At 54.4% G+C, this 19,855-nt stretch overlaps 4 protein-coding genes across 4 annotated transcripts; 2 read left to right on the top strand and 2 right to left on the bottom strand.

Moving 5' to 3' along the window:
• Positions 1 to 6,134: 6,134 nt before the first annotated feature.
• On the top strand, positions 6,135 to 7,253 carry IUM83_09096 (dhhc zinc finger protein; the record flags this gene model as incomplete). Its single annotated transcript, XM_067933515.1, has 2 exons — positions 6,135 to 6,356; positions 6,570 to 7,253. The coding sequence occupies 2 exons, from the start codon at positions 6,135 to 6,137 to the stop codon at positions 7,251 to 7,253; spliced, it is 906 nt and encodes a 301-aa protein (XP_067799985.1).
• A 75-nt stretch (positions 7,254 to 7,328) lies between these two features.
• IUM83_09095 (uncharacterized protein) lies at positions 7,329 to 7,763 on the bottom strand (the record flags this gene model as incomplete). The annotated part of the gene is made up of 1 exon (XM_067933514.1): positions 7,329 to 7,763. One exon carries the CDS (start codon positions 7,761 to 7,763, stop codon positions 7,329 to 7,331), a length of 435 nt encoding a protein of 144 aa, XP_067799989.1.
• Positions 7,764 to 7,950: 187 nt separating this feature from the next.
• Positions 7,951 to 9,948, top strand: IUM83_09094 (uncharacterized protein; the record flags this gene model as incomplete). Its single annotated transcript, XM_067933513.1, has 1 exon — positions 7,951 to 9,948. The coding sequence occupies one exon, from the start codon at positions 7,951 to 7,953 to the stop codon at positions 9,946 to 9,948; it is 1,998 nt and encodes a 665-aa protein (XP_067799988.1).
• A 169-nt stretch (positions 9,949 to 10,117) lies between these two features.
• Positions 10,118 to 11,329, bottom strand: IUM83_09093 (E3 ubiquitin-protein ligase FANCL-like; the record flags this gene model as incomplete). The annotated part of the gene is made up of 1 exon (XM_067933512.1): positions 10,118 to 11,329. The coding sequence occupies one exon, from the start codon at positions 11,327 to 11,329 to the stop codon at positions 10,118 to 10,120; it is 1,212 nt and encodes a 403-aa protein (XP_067799982.1).
• Positions 11,330 to 19,855: the final 8,526 nt, after the last annotated feature.

The raw sequence follows: 19,855 nt of genomic DNA, 5'->3' as shown, positions 1-19,855 counted from the left end.
AATTATCATTCCGAGCTGGTTGGCATCACGGTCAAAACGATCGGAGACGTGGTTGACGCAGTATTTGTGTTCTCGGCCGTGGAACTTGTTTCGTTTGGACTGCTCGCAACGCTGTTATACCGCAATTTGCGAGTCAACGCGCTGTATCATTTGGCGTTTGTACTCGAAACGCAGACAGATTTGATTCAGAGGATGTTGCTGGCTTGGGTGACGATGATACTGGCATTTCGTGTCGTGCACTTTGGTATGTGGTTGTTCGGCGATAAGTATGTAGGGAGGTTGATGCTCTTGTTCTAGTGGTACTGTTAATTGTTTGCTAGGTATCGACTTCACTATCAAGTTTGCTTGGCTTGAAGCTGGGCAACGTCAATTTGTGATTCTCGTGGAAACGTGTAAAGTCCTGCATGAGATGCGACAGCAAGTAACCACTCTGGAATTTACAAACTTGCATTTCTGTGTCGTGTAACACCTCCTCTGTCACCAGTATCCCTCCACCTTTGTTGTTCAACCCAAGACCAAAACGTTTTCACCCTAGCGTTGGCTGGACGAAATTCAGGTTGTCGCTTTTGTTGCAGGTACTCCATCCGGAAACTGTAGTAGTATGTATATGTTTTGTCAGGCAAAGATCTTTCCTCCGTGCCTGCTTTCATTCATTGGATATACTGTACAGGTACAGTAGCTCGTGAAGTACCTCGTTTTGGGGGCATACTTCAAGCCTCTGGCGAATAAATACAGAGCTTCCAACTGCTCAATCCGACGCATTGACTGCACGTCTTACTAAACTAAAATCAACACAATAGAAGACCCCCCCCAGCTCATCCAACAGAGGAGACTGGGCATGACCCCGCGCCACAAAGAACACAGGGTATGAGATTCCGGTGATCCTTCTCCTTCCGGTGATCAAGTTAATTGTGAAGAATATCGCGTCACGCTGCGTCACCCACATGGAGGATTTGATGCCGAGCGTACAAGTATGGAAAGCGTGGCTTCGACCGGGACAGTAATAATTGTCGTCCTGGTCGATATCGCTGAAACAGCTACACTGCTGTACCATCTATTCCAGCGGACAACTACAATTCTGTCGAGAATGAACGAAGCTACAGCGTCATGAGGACCTCCAGAAAATCTACTAGGTGGAGCCTCCCGACTGTGTAAAAATGTGGAGACCGTTGAAAAGCAAAGACTCCAGTAAATACGAATTTGGTCGTCCCTTTCATATAAGCCGAGATTTGTGAACTTCTCGACCGACCGGAGAGAATTTCCTGTGCCGAATCTAGCAGAAACCATTCTGCCCCCGCTACCATTAACGGAGCTGTTGTGTTCACCAAATTGCAGCAAATCACCAAAGGGGTGACCTGGATACCGTGTGATAACCAGAACGCTATTTTCCTAGCCCATTTGAACGCTTCACTGTTACACCCGAACTACAACACACGACACCCCAAAATTCTGCACCAAGCACTATAAGTTCTATTCACAACATATTGCATTATTCTCGAAGCTCTTGTCCATGCGGTCATCCCTTCGTATGTGGGATACACCTGCGCATCATGGTTCACCTTCAAAGTGCCAAGGGTTTGCTTACGGGACAATGACTTTTGCATTTTGTGTAGTGCACTTTGGTACGGTAATAGGTTCTTGCAAATATGAATCCCAGTGTTCTAATTGATTTGTTTCTAGGAAATGATTTCACGTCCAGATTTGACTGGCTCGAACATGTGAGCGACTAAACCTCGAAGTATCGTCAGCATATTTTCAATATACTTGAGTGAATACTGCCTCGAATCATTATTTGGATCTTGTGAGTCTCGAACTCTCCAGTTTGGCAAAAAAAATCGTGGATACTTGATAAATCCATCCATGTTTCCTACTAAGGTAAAGTTGAGTTAAGCGAGTGGCTCAAACAGTAAGACATCTTCACTGAAGGTGCCTTCGAAGAGCGGATGAGAAGAGGAGTACAACCGTCACGACTCACGTGAATTTCTCATGTATCCAAGCAATGCAATCACCACCACCAACATAGACATTCAACTCCTAAACAATTGTGTGCAGCAACCCCAGAAATATCGGAGTCTATGGTTTGCTGTATAACCTGCATATGTTACAACTGCGTCAAATACCATTTCGTCTCAAATCGCATCCAGGAAAACGGAGTTATCTCATTAGCCTTTCGCTCAAATTCTGCTAATCCGATCGAATGTGGCGTCGCATTTAATCAGTTAATGAGTGGCGCTACGCACTCATTACCTGAACAAAGCACAGACTGGATACCGATAGCACGCGCGAAAATGGCATGAAATGAGTTGAGCTCGTATATTAGAAAAAGTGGGATTTAAACATAATGTACGTCGCCTTAATGCAATCGCACTATCATAACGTGACTGAATAGAGGAACTCTCAACGACAACGATCAATTTTCACGCATGAATTCGCTCCGTGACGTCGATTATAGCAAACTACAGTATGGATCCATCCCTTCAGCGACAATAGCCTCCAGGTAAATTCGGGTCTAATTACAGCATTGACGCGTTCAAAATATCGCCAACCTGTTCTGCTGCTTACAATAAGTTGACCTTTCTTCGATCGATGGCCATAACATGATTCATCCGGCTTCGTCGGATATCTCCGATGTGGCTCGCGCCAGCACTTCACTAACTAGGATTATTAAGTTCTCCTACATCCATATATGGTTCCTCAAATTCTCTCGGTTCTGGTCAGCAGCACATTTGAGCTACCGGGGCGGAAAATATTCAGTCGAGCGGGTTCTGGCTCTGGACGAGTATACGCGGTGGCATTCACTGCGTCATGTAGTCACTGTGTGTGTTGCATCATTTCTACCAGCCGAGATATTTATCATTTCACAGGAAGCCATTCCTCTCCAAGACCCTGCGCTCGGTTGGCGAGCCAACTACGGCTTCTGGGTCCGTGCGGCTATAGTGATAGGGGCTGTGCTCTATACAGCCACGGTTCAGGCAACCTATTTCCTCAAGGGTTTTGTCCTTTCTCGGCGTCAGCTTTTTCTACTTTTGACGTGCGTCGTTGTTGTACAAATGATAGTTGCTGTAACTTTCGCCGCAAACGTCTGGTTCCCGATCCCGTTCACCGTTATTACATTGGTCCCAGCATTCTACGTGGTTTCTATCATATCGATTTGCGCGGTAGCTGGAATGGCTGTTGTCCGGGCAATACTTAAAGACACAGAATGCCTCATGCGATTTGGCAGCTTTATTGCTTCTCAGCAGTTCATGGCGCTCGTCTACCCGGCTTACCAAGTGTTATTCCATGCGACCAACAACTCCAAGTATGAGCTTCCTGTGATTCTCTTGCTCCCAGTCATCAAACTCGTTGTGAAGAATATCGCCTTGCGATGCGTGACTCATTTGGAGGACATGATGCCGGAAGCGGTCATCTTCACTGTAGATTTCTTTAATGCGCTGTACATGGCTACAAGTATGGAGAGCGCAACTTCTACATGGACGATTGTAATTATCGTTGCGATCGATATGGCTCAATCCGCCACAGTGTTGTTCCGTCTCCACCAGGGGACTGCTAATATTCTGGCAAAGCTGAATCAACCAACCACAACTATACCATATGAGAGTTTAGTCAGTGGAATCCGCCAGTTGTGCCAAAGCGCAGACGGCTTCAGTAGGCAAAATCGAAATCGAATTCAAATTCGATCGTGCCTTCTTCACAATACTTCGAGTGAGGCTCGCGAGCTCCTGGATCGGCTGGAAAGAATATCTCGTATTTCATCTCTACGAGTGAATCGACGAGCATCTGCCCCAACCAAACGTGCGGCACATAACAACAACGCCATGACTGAAAAGCAGCCCAAAGTTAGCAAAGGGGCTACCTGGACACACCGTAGTAATAACCGGAATATCGTTTTCCCAACACAGACAAACGCCCCGACAAGGGAAACAGACCCACAAGTAATTCGCGAAAAGCCAACAAGGAATTCAGCACCACACCCACTCATTCTCCGAGAAGCGCTGGAAGTGATGTTTACAGCAGAATGCCTCCTCCTCAGCGCATTCCTCGACGCATTCGTCCCCTTCTTTTACGGAATTTTCATGTTTGTTATGGTTCACCTACAGAGCGCGAAATACCATTCCGAACTGGTTGGCGTCACGACCGAGACGATTGGAAAAGTGGTTGGCTCCATTTTTGTCTTCTCGATTGTGGAACTCATCGCGTTTGGATTGCTCGCAGCACTGATATATCGGAACCTAGGCATTAATGTGCTGTATCATTTGGCGTTTGTACTTGAAACTCAAACTGAGCTAATTCAAAGCAAGCTGCTGGCTTGGGTGACGATGACGCTGGCATTCCGTGTGGTCCACTTTGGTACGTGGGTTTTGGAGTACAGGGATGCATGAATGATCTTGTTTGTTAAGTATCTCTTTATTGTTGTTTCTAGGTATTGACTTCACGTTCAAGTTCGCTTGGCTTCGTCACGGTATTTGAATAACACGCGATGGTTGCAGAAGGAACGCGCAGAGCTGAATCTGTATTCGACTCTACCGTAGCAGCATAACCGTATACGGAACTACTCAGCCAAATTAATGAACGGCTTGGGATGTTAGTATAACAATGACCTTGAATATCCGACGGTGTCAGGTTGGTCCGAAAGAGAAGTATATGAGCTTGGTCCCAGTTAACAGGTGTATATTACCCGTTCTCTACACTGTCACTAAAATAAGCTATATTTGCCTATGATATTCTCATACTTCCTTTTTCAAACAGCCAACAAGAGATAGGTTTACTCAGCGTTTCAAATATAATTGGTCAACGGGATTGTTGCACCCCGTTTGCCATTCCAAACATTCTGGTCGCCTGTTCACGTCCAGCATGATCGTTCCTTGTCCATTCACGGCATCGGCAAAATCAGTTGATTCTCTACAGTCTACGCCGTTCAAGATATTTTATAGGACCGCAGGAGGTCTCGCAATATTGGTCAAAGCTCCATGTGAGGTGTCGAGGAGGCACGTATTCTATAGAACGGATGCTTGCACTTCATGAACATATGCAAAACGCAACACGGATACGCATAGCGGTTGCATATCTATCAGTACCAGCATCTGTAGCGTTGTGTATCCTTGCGCTCGGGGCAACCGAACTCCAAGACCCTGGTCCAAGAACTACGGCGCAATTTGTCCGATGGTCATCGCTAACCGGTTCCTCGATCAAACCAATCTCACCGCGACAATGATATGTTTGCTGCAGTTCTAGAGACACCACTCGTCGTACTCGTTGCGGCATGCACTGCGTTCCCCATTCCGTTCTCTATCCTAATGATGGCACCTACGTTTTATCTGACTTGCTTTCTCTGTTCTGCGCCATTGTTGCAAGAGCAATGAGATGCTGAAGCATTACGATCACATTGTAAGATATCTCAAATTCGCATCTGCACTGCAGGTAATGGCATCCATCTACCCTGTCTACCAAACCCTCTTTCACTACGTTCATAAGAGAAAGTGTGGGCTTCCGGTGATGTTACTACTTCCTATTATTAAACTGGTTTTGAAGAACATTATCCTGCACACAGTGACCCACATACAAGACATGATGCCCGAGGACGTTATCTTTACTGGATTTTGGGGAATACTTTGATCGTATGTCTTCGTGGTATTTGATCGAAGTTTGTTGTGTTTTCGCCACGGGCTCGTGCCCTGGGGGCGTGTGACTCGTAGGCGACGGTGCAGCAGTGCGCGGTATTGGTGTGTCTAAGCTTAGCCGTCTAAACCGCAACAAATTCTAATTCAAATGCGCCTGAGTCTTTTCGCCATACACCCTGAGTGCGTCCCGAGTCCACATTGACCATGCCCGCAGCCGACTTCGTGAGTATTTTACCTTGAAAGACATCAGCTCCCATGTGACGACCCCAATCCATTACCTGTGCTCCCCACCAATGCACTCCGACACAGAATCATCGGCTCACCCTCAATTTCACCGTTGGCTGCCAACGTACAGGTTGCCTTTTTCTCGCCCAAAAAATATCAGATAGCTTCAATATGGCTACACTATTTTCCATACTGAGTCCAAGTAATTCCGGTGGATTTTTATCTTTACCACTCGCCGCAAATATAGGTGCGTAGCTGGTCAAGAAGCTCAGGCTCATTCCGCCATCGATGGAGCAGTCGCCGCGCAGCAGCAGCGACGCGCCCAGCAGCGTGCTGGGCCCGCAGCGCCACAACGGCTTCGAGCGGCCGTTCTCGCGCGACCAGGTCATCTCGTGGGTGGGCCACTCGCTCTCGGCGCTGAGCTTCCTGGTCGGGGCAGTGGGCGTCTACCTGTGCACGGGCGAGGGCGGCGTCGAGGAGGACCAGAGCAGCAGCACCGTCGCCACACTGGTAGAGCCACAGCCGCAGCTGTCCTGTTGCAGTATTGTATTGTAGATCACTGACCCACAATGTTGCTGTTGCTGTTGCTGTTGCTGTTGCTGTTGCTGTTGCTGTTGCTGTTGCTGTTGCTGTTGCTGTTGCTGTTGCTGTTGCTGTTGCTGTTGCTGTTGCTGTTGCTGTTGCTGTTGCTGTTGCTGTTGCTGTTGCTGTTGCTGTTGCCAGACGCTCGTGGCCATTGCGGTGCACATCGTGAACTCAACGCTGCTGGTCGCGGCCTGGAGATCCTGCGAGAGCATCGACCCGGCCGCGCCCGCGGAGGACGCGCTGCCCAGCGGCTGGTGCGGCGTGCGGCTCGACGGCCCGCGCTGGGACAAGACGCGCTACTGCGCGCTGTGCCGGAAGGCCGTACCGGGGCTGGACCACCACTGCACGTGGCTGCAGACGTGCATCGGCAAGGCCAACTACGCGCAGTTCTTCACGGTGGCCTGCACGGGCACGCTGCAGTTCGTGCTGCAGGTGGCGTACGCGGCGCTGTGCCTGCTGTGGCTGCACGGGCACCCGCTGGACGACGCCGGCGCCTTCCGCTACGTGGTAGAGGGCTGCCTGGTCGCGTGCCTGGGCATCTCGGTGCCCTGCATGTGCATGTACTTCGTGCTGCTCGGCTTCCACCTCTGGCTCATGGTGCTGGGCTACGGCACGTACGAGTGGATGCTGCGGCGGCGCAAGGAGCAGCGCGCCAAGCTGGAGGCCAAGAAGAAGAAGAAGAACAAGAACAACGGCAGCACAGGCGACGCGGACGAGGCCAGCTCCACCAGCACGCGCGAGTCGGCGTCAATAGATAGCGGCAGCCACACCGTCGTCAAGGTCGACGACGAAGAGCGAGACCGAGAGCTCACAGTGCTGTAAGCCACCTCCACCTGCACGCCACCCCCTGTAAACAATAGTATCTCACAGCCAAAGCCTCTCTATTCGACGCCACGCCTACTGCTGCTGCTGCTGCTTGACCTGGGCCACAGCCTGCTCGATGCGCGCGTTGATGTTGGGCAGCAGCTTGATGTGCGCGTCCACGCAGGACGCCACGCACTTGTCCATGTCCTTCTGCGCGCGCGCGATCTGCGCCTCGCTGGGGGCGGCGCCCGCGGGCAGCGCGTCCTGCGCCTTGTCCTGGCAGTCCTGCACGCCGCGCTGGATGCGGTGCTGGAAGTTCTGCATCTCCTGCTGCATGAACTGGTTGATCTGCTGCGTCGGCAGCTGGCAGCGCTCCACGGCGGCCGCCAGCTGCTCCGACGACCAGCTCTTGTTCTCGAACACCCTGGCGGCGCACAGGTAGCCGTCGCGCTGCATGGCGCGCAGCACGCTGCGGTCCAGGCGGTCCACCATCCTGTTCACGGCGTCCTGGAGCTTGGCGTCGGCCATGGCTGCGGCTGGTCTGCTGGGGCTCTTCGCGACTGACGCGCATCGTGTGGCGCACACGACCTGGGTGGCCAACGCTATTTATCCCACATAAGTGGACCACATACGATGGGTTAAACCTCAAAGACCCAACGTGACACCGGGTGGTTGACGGTTGCGCATTTTCCGCTAACGGCTCCTTCTCGTCGTCATGGACTCGGACGCGTCACCACCTTCGGAGCTGCAGCTGGGCGCGCTGTACGGGCGCTACCGGCAGTGGCGCTCGCCGCCCGCGCCCCCGTCGGACGCGTCTATGGACGGCGCTGCCAGCGAGCCCTCCCCCGCCTCTCTGCGCGCTCTGGTCGTGCAGTTCGAGGCGTCGGCGCGCGAGGACCTGCGCGTGGGCTTCGCGCCCTCCCCCGAGGCCGCAGAAGACGGCGCCGAGGCCGCCGAGCGCCGGCGCAAGCCGCACTGCGACTGGCAGTACGAGGTGGCGGTGGGCACCAGCGGCAACACGGAGCTGGTGTGGCGCAAGGCCGCCTCGGGCCGCAGCCGCGAGCTGGACCTGGCGCGCGTGTTCACGGGCCGCACGTGCTCCGCGCACGAGTTCGTGCCCTACTGGGTGGTGGTGGACGTCGCGCGCGGCTCGCTGGCCGTCGGCGTGGGCGCGCGCGTGGGGCAGGACGTGCTGGCCACGTGCCAAGACGCGGACTTCGTGCGCGTGACGCACACGGCCTTCACGTCGTGGGACTCGGCCGTGTCGCTGCGCGGCATCCAGGTGCACGGCGTGTACGAGGGCCAGAGCGAGGCCCTGGCTGCTGCCGACGTGGCCGCCTTCCCCGCGCCCCGGGCCATGGTGCGCGCGGACCCGCTGGGCGCGCAGGACCTGCTCACGGCGGAGCAGAGGCAGCAGTACGAGGCGGAGTACGCGGCCTCCAAGCGCCGCGCCGAGAGGTTCGGAGCGCCGTTCGCGCCGCCGGACATCAAGAAGTTCCTGGACCCGAGGGAGGTGAGGAAGCTCCAGCGCACGGGCGCCATCGTCCCCGGGTTCTCCACGGGGATCGACATCACCAGCCAGGAGGAGCAGAGCAAGAGGGAGCAGCGCATGAAGAGGTTCGACACGCCGCAGTTCGCCGTGGACTACACGCTCGAGACTGTCAAGGCGCTCGAGCAGGGACTCACCCAGGAGGAGTGGGCGGAGAAGCAGCGCGACCAGGAGAAGCTGCGTGCGCGCGCCCAGAAGTTCGGCCTCTCCGCCGAGGAAGACCGCTCGCAGGTTGTCTTTACAGGCCTCAAGCCGGCCTCGGCGAAAGTGGCTCTCGAGCGCTGCGACGTCAAGGCCTCCGCTGCGGAAGGCCAGTCAGTGGCGTTCCGGGGAGACGCGCTGCACATGTACTCCCTGGACGACAAGTTCCAGCAAGTACGCACGAGCGATGTGATGGAGTACTTTGTGGGCTATGGCCCGGCGTATGTGGAGTGGCTTAACGACAGCTCGTGCACTGTCGTCTTCCAAGACAACTTTACCGCAGAACGAGCGCTCATTGCACTCGGCCAGCAGGTTCCGCCGCAGTCTCTCAAGGAGAAGAAGGAGAAGGTGAAAACTGAAGTATTGTCGGGTGAGGATGTGGATATGGCGGATGCAGAGGCTTCTGCTGACAACGACTCTGCAACGGCGATGGAAGATGATGAAGATGAAGTTGAGGTCCCTGATGTCGCCTTCAACCGATCGCAGTGGTACTTGGGTAACAGCCCCATTGGTAGCAAAACGCAGCCCCGTGACAAGAAGTGGCGCATACTATTGCGCAAGGCAACGGACGAGGACTTCCCGCCTGAAAAGGTGCCCAAGAAGGGCATGTATCACTCTCGTAGCAACCAGCGCCATGATTCGCGTGGAAGCCGCCGTCGCAATGACCGAGAGTATGGATCTTCGTCACGTCGTCGTGGTGTTGGCTCCCGAGCTCACCCATACGGTGAATTCCGTGAAGATCGGCGTGGTGAGGAGCCGTCCGGCGGTCGTCGTCGTCGCAACAAAAATGAGGATCGTGACACCGGCAAACCGTCCAAGCGTATTCGTGTGAACGCTGATGGCTCCATCAACATTGTGCGTGAAGATCAATCTGGGTCAGCAGCACCGGCTTCTGATGGAGCAGCCGGCGAGAGCAAGCCTAGTGAAGCTGTGAAGTCTGAGCCTGCCCCTGCTGCTGAGTAGTAAGCTGAGCACATACCTAGTACTATCAGCTCGCTAGCAAGCGGTACAAAAGATGTCAACCAACTGGCTGGTAGATGCACGCACATAGATAGAGAGCCCAACCAAAGCCCCCACCCAGCAGGAAGTCCGTAGTCTGTCCAATAAGTTACCGCTAATATGTCGTTATCCCTTAACAATCCGGCTGAAACTTCGCGCTGATAGTTTCTCGGCAGTATGGGCACTCGCCGAAAACCGTGTGGAAGGACTGTCGGGACGTGGGCAGAGCGCGCAGCCAGTCGAACAGGCATTTTGCGTGGAACGGCCTATTGCAGTTTGCGTTTTCACACAGTCGATCCGGAATCCTCGAACCTTGCTCAGTCACAACCTTGCGTAGCACTGATCCGGTATTGCTTTCGTCCGCTTCTTCGTTCTTCTCTTCCTCCTCCCCTTCCAGACGATACGAGTAGCAAATCCCGCACTCGACCGCGAACTCCTCGGGCTTGGTTGTCTTCGGCGACGGTAGCGTCACCTCCAGCACGTTTTCCAAGTTCTTCTGCAGCGACTTCGCCTCGTCCCATCGTGCTGCATTGCCGCCCCATCGTTCCCGCAACGCTCCGACGCTTGCTTGGTTGCCAAAGAAGCTCAGCTCACTCAATCCGGCCGTCGGGTGTGTCGGATCCACTTCAAACTGCACCGACGCATACCGTTCCAGCGCCAACCTCCTCCGTCCCGTCGCTCTCGTCGGGTGTTGCGGATCCAGCACACACGTGGCTGCATCCAACGCATCCAGCGCGTCCCAAAACCCCTGGAACCTGGCCAGGAATCCCTCGAACTGCCTCACCACTTCACCCAACACGGCCTGATTGCTGTCCGGTGGCCACTGCAGCTCGAATGCCTCCGGGGCGTCCACCAGACACTCTGGCTTGGCTGCAAACCCTTCAGCCTCGTACTGCAGTGGCAGCAGCACCCGGACGGCGTGCGTGCGTCCTGCCTGGTCCCTCGTCTCGAGCTCCAGCGAGCGCAGGTCGTCGCTCAGCTGGCGCAGCCTGTTCCAGCCCACCGCGTCCAGCTCCGCCATGAGGCGGGCATAGTACTTGGCACTGGGCAGCGCGACTTGACTGCCGCCTTGTGAGCGACAGCAGATGGCCACCAGCTCCTCCAGCTCCGCCGCGAAGCCCGCGAGAGACGCCGCCTGCGCCAGCCGCAGCTTGAGCGTGGCGCTGAAAGGCTTCAGACGAGCGGCCAGCGCGCGCTCCACGTCCAGCTGCGCGGCCTCCAGCACGGCGCGACCTGTGCGTGGCTCGTACGCGACGTTGGACACGCGCACGGCGAACTCGTCGCCCGCTACGCGCACGTAGCCGCGGAACGACGAGCGCGCTGCATCTTCCGGCACGAAGTGCATTATCGAGCAAGTGTAGCCATTGGCTCTAAGTTGACTTTTGAGTTGACCAATCACAACTACGAAAATTAGTATTTATAACAATACGAAAGCGTAATATTAATAATAAAACACAGTCAGCTTTTGCGCGGGACGAAGGCCAGCTTGGCCGAGTGGTTAAGGCGTTAGCCTGCTAAGTTAATGGGCAGGAGCATTTATCGTTCTATTCGCTAGCGCCACGCCCGGAACTTGAAGCGAAAGAGCAATGGGTCACTCCGGCGCTTCAAGCTCAACAAAAACCTACCAGCCCGTCAGCCGATCAGTGGTGAGGTCAGAACTACTAATGAGTGATCCAGTCCAGCCGGCAGCGGGTTATTTGGTCGGCTCCAACGTCTACGGGCAGAGCTGAAACTCTTTACAATGTCGAGCATTTTAACGCTAAGCGCAGGGTTCACGACCTGAAACACTACCTAGAACAGTAGATGGAACATCGCGAACTGACATTGGAACCCATCAAAACTCTCCCATGGAGATTAAAGGTCGACTTTGAGCTGGAGACAGCAAATTTGGTGTAGCTACACCAGTCTATCAGAGGAAGGCGTAGCCCTGTACCACCAACGCGGCGTAGTGAGTGCATTGCTCCTAAAGAAGGTGCGTAGCACACCGCGATACGTTCTGTAGCAAGGTACGGAACCTTGGTACACTGTACCAATTCCGAAGTACCGAACCGGTTAACCGAACTGGTCCAATACGACCACACGTTGATTCGACGAATAGGTTGATTGGACGCGTAGTGTAGAATGATGGTTGATTTGATGCACTAGTTGATAGGACGCATGGCCGCGTGTCTTTAGCACTAACCTAGGGTCCAAGCTCCAACAATTCAATCACTTCTGGATTTCAATTCAAACCCCCAAGTGACCTTCCTCGCCTCGCCTCGCCCCAAGTCTCGGCGGTGTCTTCGACCAATTCGCGCTTGCCTTACTACGAAGACCATGGCATCGAAGTGCAGCCCATGGTTCGGTATGCACACCAAATCAACGTGACGGCTGAACGCGCCAACCGAACTGTAGCGGGTCTAATTTGACTCAATACTTTTGCTTGCACGTTGCGCAACGTGTATGAGGAAGCTTTAGTACTTAGTAACTACTTGGGTTAATTATATTTGAATACACAAATATAATTTAAATCAGATAAGACTCCAAGTGACTTAGATTAGGTAAAATGAGAACTGTATTGGTTGTGAATTGATCTTCCTCCTAAATCTGCTAAGAACTGTTTATCATCTATGAAAGGGGTTGACAGCGACTGGCTGTCAGAGCCCCGCTAATATGCATGTCTCTGATTGGTAGAAAGATGCTGCTTTCTACCAATAGGATCTTTGGATAGGTGTGGACCATTCATGTGGTGGTCCACTTCAATGTATCCATTGGTGTGACTTATACCAAGGTTAGGAAGTATCTAAAACTTTTAACAGATATCCTATCTGTTAAATTCACAAGTGGCTTGTAGCCACTTGTACGTGTAACCCCGTTACGAACTCGGTACCTCCGAATGAGGCGCCGCTGTACGGATGCAGCGCCATCAAAGATGACGCTGTGGCTACCAAGCTGCACTTTGATGCGGAAACGCATCAAAGGCGCGATTACTACATCGGACTCTTCCATGAGCTCCGATGGTTTCAAAGCAAGAAGACCTCTTCTCGCAGCAAAGTGCCCGAATGGCAGGCACTTTGACAAAGTTGGAACGCCTTTGTTGAAAACGTCAACAAGAGGCCGAGTGCTTACCGTGATCGGATTAAGCAAGCGCGTGATCGCTTCGAGACGTACTCGAAGCGTGGGAAATTGGAGCAATTCCACGTTACTGCGGAGGAGGCGAATGTGCCGTGCGCTGTGCCCGAGGGCTTTCAGTGTACGAAGTGCTTCCCAGGCGCGGTCCGCTTGAGCGACCGCGACCTGAACGGGTACACGTCGTTCCGTGTGCCCAAGAGTCTCAAAGAGCTCCGTGCTAAATTCTTAGCACGTGAGGGTTCGGGCGCTAGCGATGACCGCAGCGCTTGCACTACTTCCGCTGCGCCAGCGCGTACTGCTCCTCGTACGCCCTCATCATTTCCGGAACGTCCTCCAGCAAGACGTTCCGCGGCTCCCATGTATCTCGATGGGGAGGAAATCCTCTCCAACGAATACGAAAACGAGCCCCTTGAGGGTTCGTTTTCGGGATACTATGGTCAACAATCCGCTCAACAATCCAGCGGGTTGAGCCGCGGGCGTCACGGATCGGCGGTGGCGGGGGTGGGAACACGCCCCGGGTATGATCAGCCCCGGGCTGATCAGTATGCGCCTCTCCACGACCGGGTGACCGCCGTGGAGCGTCTGCAGGGCGCTGAGTTCGCCGCCCTGAAACCGGAGCTGGCGAACCAGAAGGCCCAAGTCGCGGCGGTCTCGCAGACCGCCTCGAATATCCAGGTCGAGCTGGGGACCCAGATGAAGGGGTTGCTCCAGCGCGTCCGCGCGCTGGAGGAGAGGCTGCTCGTCGCCGAGGCCAAGTCCTCCGCTTCTGCCTCGGCTCCTGCCGAGGCTTCGGGTCAGCCGAGCTAGATGGCTCGTGCTGCAGGTATGGCTTCTGCCGTCCGACGTAAAATGTCGGATGGAGGCGCATGCTCGACGGTATGTCTAGCGTGTATGCGTTGCCGTGCCGTGCCAACACAGTGAACGGCCCGATGAAGCGCGGAGCAAGCTTGCTTGCTCCGAAATCAAAACTGCATGCCTAGGCAGGTTTCGTGTAGCTAACAAAACTAATGAACCAACTTTAAATTCATTTGTGTTGCCTCTGCCCGCATTGTCTGCGTTCAGCTTCTGTTGATCAACAGAAGCTGCTATTGTGTCTTGGACAAACCGAATCACGGCTTGTCTTTTGGTGACGAAACTGATTGCATCCGAGCTGAAGTCATTCAGCTCGCTCTCCGCTAGAGGCCCGGCCTCTGCGTGGTTCTTTGCGGTGTCTGCGCCCTGCGCGAACCCGTGGTCGTTAAGCCTTGTTGTTGGGGAGTCTGCGCCCTGCGCAGACTCATGTGGTTTGTCCATTGTTGCAGCTGACACTGTGCAAGTGTCAGCGGTTTTCTGTGGCTGCTGTATTGCAGTCGTAGATCCTCCCCCACTTAAAGTGGGAGCCATCACTCCGGGTAAACTTGGTAGACGTGGATGTCGCATGGCATTCACGTAGAACGGTGTATGCCCTGTCGAGGCATGCACTGAGTTATTGATGGCAAACTCTGCCATCGATAAGCACTCGCTCCAGTATTGGAACGAGTGAGCGTAGCTCTTCAACATATCGACGAGCACGCGATTCACGCGCTCGGTTTGACCGTCCGTCTGCGGATGATCCGCAGTCGACATTGAAAACTGGCTCCCAAGAAGTGTAAACACTTCTTGCCACAGGTGCGCTGTGAAGCGCGGGTCTCTGTCCGACACGATGTCGGACGGCATGCCATGGTGTTTGAACACCATGTCGACGAACAGACGGGCCGTCTGCTTCGCGGTCACTTCTGCCGGCACCGCAGCAAGCTGTACCATCTTGCTGAAGCGGTCGACGAAGACCACAACACCGGTATTCCCTCCGCTGTCCGGGGGAAGACCAAAGATGAAGTCCAAAGACATGGACTTCCAACACTCCGACGGAGTCGGTAGTGATTGTAACGGAGCCTGCGCGAATAGCGCAGGCTTTACGCGTTGACATACCTCGCAAGCACGGATGTACTTGCGCACCCACTTATACTGGTGGTGCCAGTAGATGTCGCGCGTGAGAAGGACGTATGTCTTCTCACGTCCGAGATGTCCCGCAGTCGGGGCATCATGATATTCATACATGATCCTGAGTCGCAGGTCATGGTCATTCGGCACGACAACGCGGTCCGCGTTGTCGTCGACTGCATTGTAAAGCAGTAGGCCGTCGTGCACACGAAAGCGGTGTGCACGCGCTCGAAGGTGCTTGGGCAGCTTCTGACAGGACTTGTCAGAAGGCGCTGTGCCATAGGCCAGCAAGAGCTTCGCGTCCGCGTCGTGCGCGAACGCGGCCTTCACGTCGTCCAACAGAGACGATGTGGGTTTGCTCGATCGCATGGCGTCAATGGCATTGACGTCAGCAGCTTCTGCGTAGTCCGGCCGACGTGATAACGCGTCGGCCACTACATTCAATCTTCCGGGTTTGTATTCGACCCGGAAGTTATACTCCGCAAAGAATGAGAGCCATCTCGCCATTCTTTGTGATATGTGTGGCGACTTCACTGCGGTGCGCAGTGATGCATGGTCGGTGTAGACCACAAATGGTCTACTTCCAAGCAAATACACTCGGAACTTTGCGAGTGCGTATTTCATGGCAAGGAATTCCTTGTCATGCACCGGATAGTTGCGCTCAGCTGGCTTCAGCTGACGCGATTGGTAGTAGACGACACGATCACGGCTCTCGTGATCGTGCTGCATCAACGCGCATCCGATCGCGAAATCGGATGCGTCACGCACTACGTGAAATGGGCGCTCTTGGTCAGCCACTGCCAAGATCGGCGCCTCAGTCAAGCCCTGCTTGACTGCATCGAATGCCTTTTGGCAATCGGGTGTCCAATTCCACACAGCTTCTTTCTTTAGAAGCTGTGACAGCGGGCGGATCTTGCCCGCATAATACTCCACGTACTTGCACAAGAACGTGGCCAAGCCAAGGAACTGCCTCAGTTCCTTGACACTTGAAGGCGCTGGCCATTCATTTATCACTCTGACCTTTTCCGGGTCAGGGCGAACGCCATTCTTCCCTACGAGACACCCGAGGACGGGTATCTCGCTCGCCCCGAAGATACACTTCTTCAGGTTCGCGTAGAGCTTATGCTTTCGCATAAGCTCAAGTAGCTTCCGGAGATGCACCCGGTGCATCTCTACGTCGGTCTTCCCGTCCACAGCCTGGCTGTGGATGAATACATCATCGAAGTAGCTCGGTGCGAAATCGCGCACCGAGCGCAACAAGTGCGTTACGCACCTGTTGAAGGTCGCAGGGGCGTTCTTAAGCCCCTGTGGCATTACTAGCCATTCCCACAGCATGCCGCTTGGCGTGCTCACTGCCGTGAGAGGGATATCCCTCTCACACATTAGGATTTGGTAGAATCCATCTCGCAAGTCGAGAGCACTGTAAACGGTGCTCCCGGCCATCGAATCGATGATAACATCTTTTCGCGGTATCAGCGTCTGCGCCGGTACCGTCGCATCGTTCAGCTTGTTATACGCATGAACGATGCGCCATCCGTCCTGTGGCTTTTTGACACAGAACGTCGGAGCACTGTGCGGGGACTTCGATTCCCGCACTTGTCCTGCTTTGCGACGACTTTCAAAGAAGTCGTCGATTGCTTTTACTTGTTCTCGCGGTAGTGGCCACTGCCGCGTGACACAGTACTTCGTGCCCGGCACGAGATCAATCTCGTGCTGAATGCCCTTATCCCGCGGAAGCTCCGCAGGAATATCTTCCGGGAGTACGTCTTTGTACTCCCTCAACAATTCGTAATAGGGACTCGACTTCAGCGAGTCCCAACCTTGTTCCTCGAAGTGCTCTCGCTTCGTCTTCGCACTGAGAGTGTCTTCACTCTCAGTGGTACTTCCCATGAAGAGCTGCCTCAGCTCTTCGTTCTCGCTCTCCGTTCTTTCGCTGTCCGAAAGAACTCAGACCTGCTCGATGCGTCCATCGTGCAAGTCGCGCGTGAAGCGCTTCCAGCTCATGGCTGGAAGCGAAGTCAACTCCGACGCCATCGTCGGAGGACTAGCGAGTTCCATCTCACGATACTGGAATCCAGTATCGGTGCGCGTCAAGACGCTTAGCGTCTTGACATTCGGCGTCACCGCCGCAGTCTGCCCAGCAGACTGCTCTTGTTGCGTCTCGGTCCCGGACCGAGACTTGCGCAGCGTTCTCCGCTTGCGCCGTCTTCTTGTTGTGCGGAGCCCGGCTCCGCACAGTTGTTCTTCTGGTCCAGGCCCGGCCGTGGACAGTTGTTCGCCGGCGGACCCCGTCCGCGGGCGCGCGGTATCAAGCCCGGCTTGATCGCATGGCGCTTCGTCGTGCAGCCCGGCTGCACGACAGCATGCATATTACGTCAGTGCGGTACGTTTGCAACCGTCCGCACTGTTTGCAGCGTCAACTCCCGGTGTTGACACGCTTTCGTCACCTCGACGCCATTCATTGGCGGAGCCCCTCACGACCGAGGGTGCGTCGGCTCCCGGAGCCGACGCGTCGTTGTCGACCTGACCTCTTCGGGTCAGGGACTGTCCCTTACACGCTTGAACGTGGGTGTTGGTTCCCGGAACCAACACATCTTTTTCTTCCGACGTCGGCAGCATTGCCGACGTTGGTCTCACTTGTGCGCGCCCTCGCGCACTTCTTGGGCACTCCGGGACAGCAGCATTAAGCGCTGTCTCGACTGGTGAGCCGCGCGCACCTGCTGGTGCGCGCGCTGCGGTAACAGGGCCATCGCTCTCTGTTCCGCTGTCGCGTCCGAAGCGCACGAGCGTGCGCTTCTTCCAGTCTATCACCGGATCATGCCGTGCAAGCCACGGCATGCCCATTACTACGTCGAACTTATCGTCCAGGTCCAGGACGATAAAGTGTTCGACAAACACTCGTTGTTTGTACGAGAAGCGCACGTTCACGACGCGCTTCTCAGTCTTCACGATGGCACCTGTTGCCAGTCGTACCTCCAGAAGACTTCGAGGTACATTTACTTCCTCGAAGTCAAGTCTCGGCAGGCTTCGTAGTCGAACAAAGTTGCTCGACGCGCCTGAATCTACCAAAGCTCGAAGAGAGTCACTCGCTCTCTTCGAGTAAACCTTCAAGATGACTAGGTTTGGCCTGTCATCTTGTTTCTTGCAGTGAGAGCTGGTCTCACTGGGGGATGCAGTCCTCAGTGTCGCGTGCCCGATGTCGGCACGCGCGACTGCATTACCAGTAGGGCGCCCCGCGCCTACTGGATGTTCGCGTTTTTTGTTGGTCCGCGGCGATGCCTAGCATCACCACGACGGCCACCTCCAAGGGGGCATGGGAGCTGTGCACTCCCGTGCAAAGTGACCGATCCTTCCGCAACGGAAGCATCGCACGTTACCTCCCTGCTGCTGGGAACCAGCAGTTGTTGCGTTCGAGAGGTCCATTGGCTCCGGACCTCCCGTCCTCGCTACCGGGCGCGGTTGCGGCTTCGGTACGTTTACATGGAGTTTAGCCTGCCGCAGGCTAAACTCTTCTTGCATGGCAAGGGTGATTGCATCTGCGAGAGTACTCGGGTGCTCTCGGAAGAGATAGGTCTTCACGGCCCCATCTCTAAGTTCTTTCATGAACGTGACGACCTTGGTCGCCTCGTCAATCGGGTTGGTCACTATATTTGATACCAAGTATCGTGCGCGCTGTGCGTAAGCATGGACGTCAAGCTTACCCTGCTGAAGGTCGAGGAACTCCGCCCTCGACCGGAACTCGTTTTGCGGGGCTCAAACGCTTGTTTGAGCTCCTCTTTGAACACTTCGTACGCGCTGAAGCACGTAAGATCAGAGAGTCGGCGTCCATACGCCCAACTCCTTGCGCGTCCGCCAAGGCAGGACATGGCGAACGCGACCTTCGACAGCGGGTCGACGATGCGTCGAGCCGCTATGGCTGTGTCGAGCTCGACAAGCCATCGGAGGAGAGGCTCGCCCTCTCTTCCCACGTAATTGCTTACGCTCAACTTTAATGGTTGAGCACGCGGTGTCGTCCCTGACGACGCCGTCACTGAGGAAGCAGCATCACGCTGCTCCTTCATGATGAAGCCCAGAGCAACACCATGTTGCTCCGTCGGCGATAGCGTACGCAGTATCGTAGCTGTCGCCGCTTCTCCAATGACTGTTGACAGTCGTTGGAGGCCTCCACTCTGGGTCAGACAGGTGGGGGCAGTCAGCGCGTGCAACATGCGTTGCAGGCGTGTTGGAGCTCTCCATGGGCACCTCCGTGCTCATGTGGTTCTCGGCTCAGCGTTCGTACACCTCGTACGAACGTCAAATAAATCGGTCGTTGGACGGACTAAAACGTGCTACCAGGTGTAGTGGGTCTAACTTGACTCACTACTTTAGCTTACACGTTGCGCAACGTGTATGAGGAATCGTAAGTACTTAGAAATTACTTAGGTTAATTATATTTGAATACACAAATATAAGTTGAGTAAGAAAGGATTCCAAGTGACTTAGATTAGGTAAAATGAGAACTGTATTGCTTGTAAATTGATCTTCCTCTAAAATCTGCTAAAAACTGTTTATCATCTATGAAAGGGGTTGACAGCGACTGGCTGTCAGAGCCCCGCTAATATGTATGTCTCTGATTGGTAGAAAGATGCTGCTTTCTACCAATAGGATCTTTGGGTATGTGTGGACCACTCATGTGGTGGCCCACTTCAATGTATCCATTGGTGTGGCTTACACCAAGGTGAGGAAGTATCTAAAACTTTTAACAGATAACTTATCTGTTAAATTCACAAGTGGCTTGCAGCCACTTGTACGTGTAACCCCG

Source organism: Phytophthora cinnamomi, assembly GCF_018691715.1.
Source record: "Phytophthora cinnamomi strain GKB4 chromosome Unknown Contig3, whole genome shotgun sequence".
NCBI classification, from domain to species: domain Eukaryota; phylum Oomycota; class Peronosporomycetes; order Peronosporales; family Peronosporaceae; genus Phytophthora; species Phytophthora cinnamomi.
Note: the sequence above shows the minus strand (reverse complement) of the source record. Positions and strands in the feature narration are given on the sequence as shown.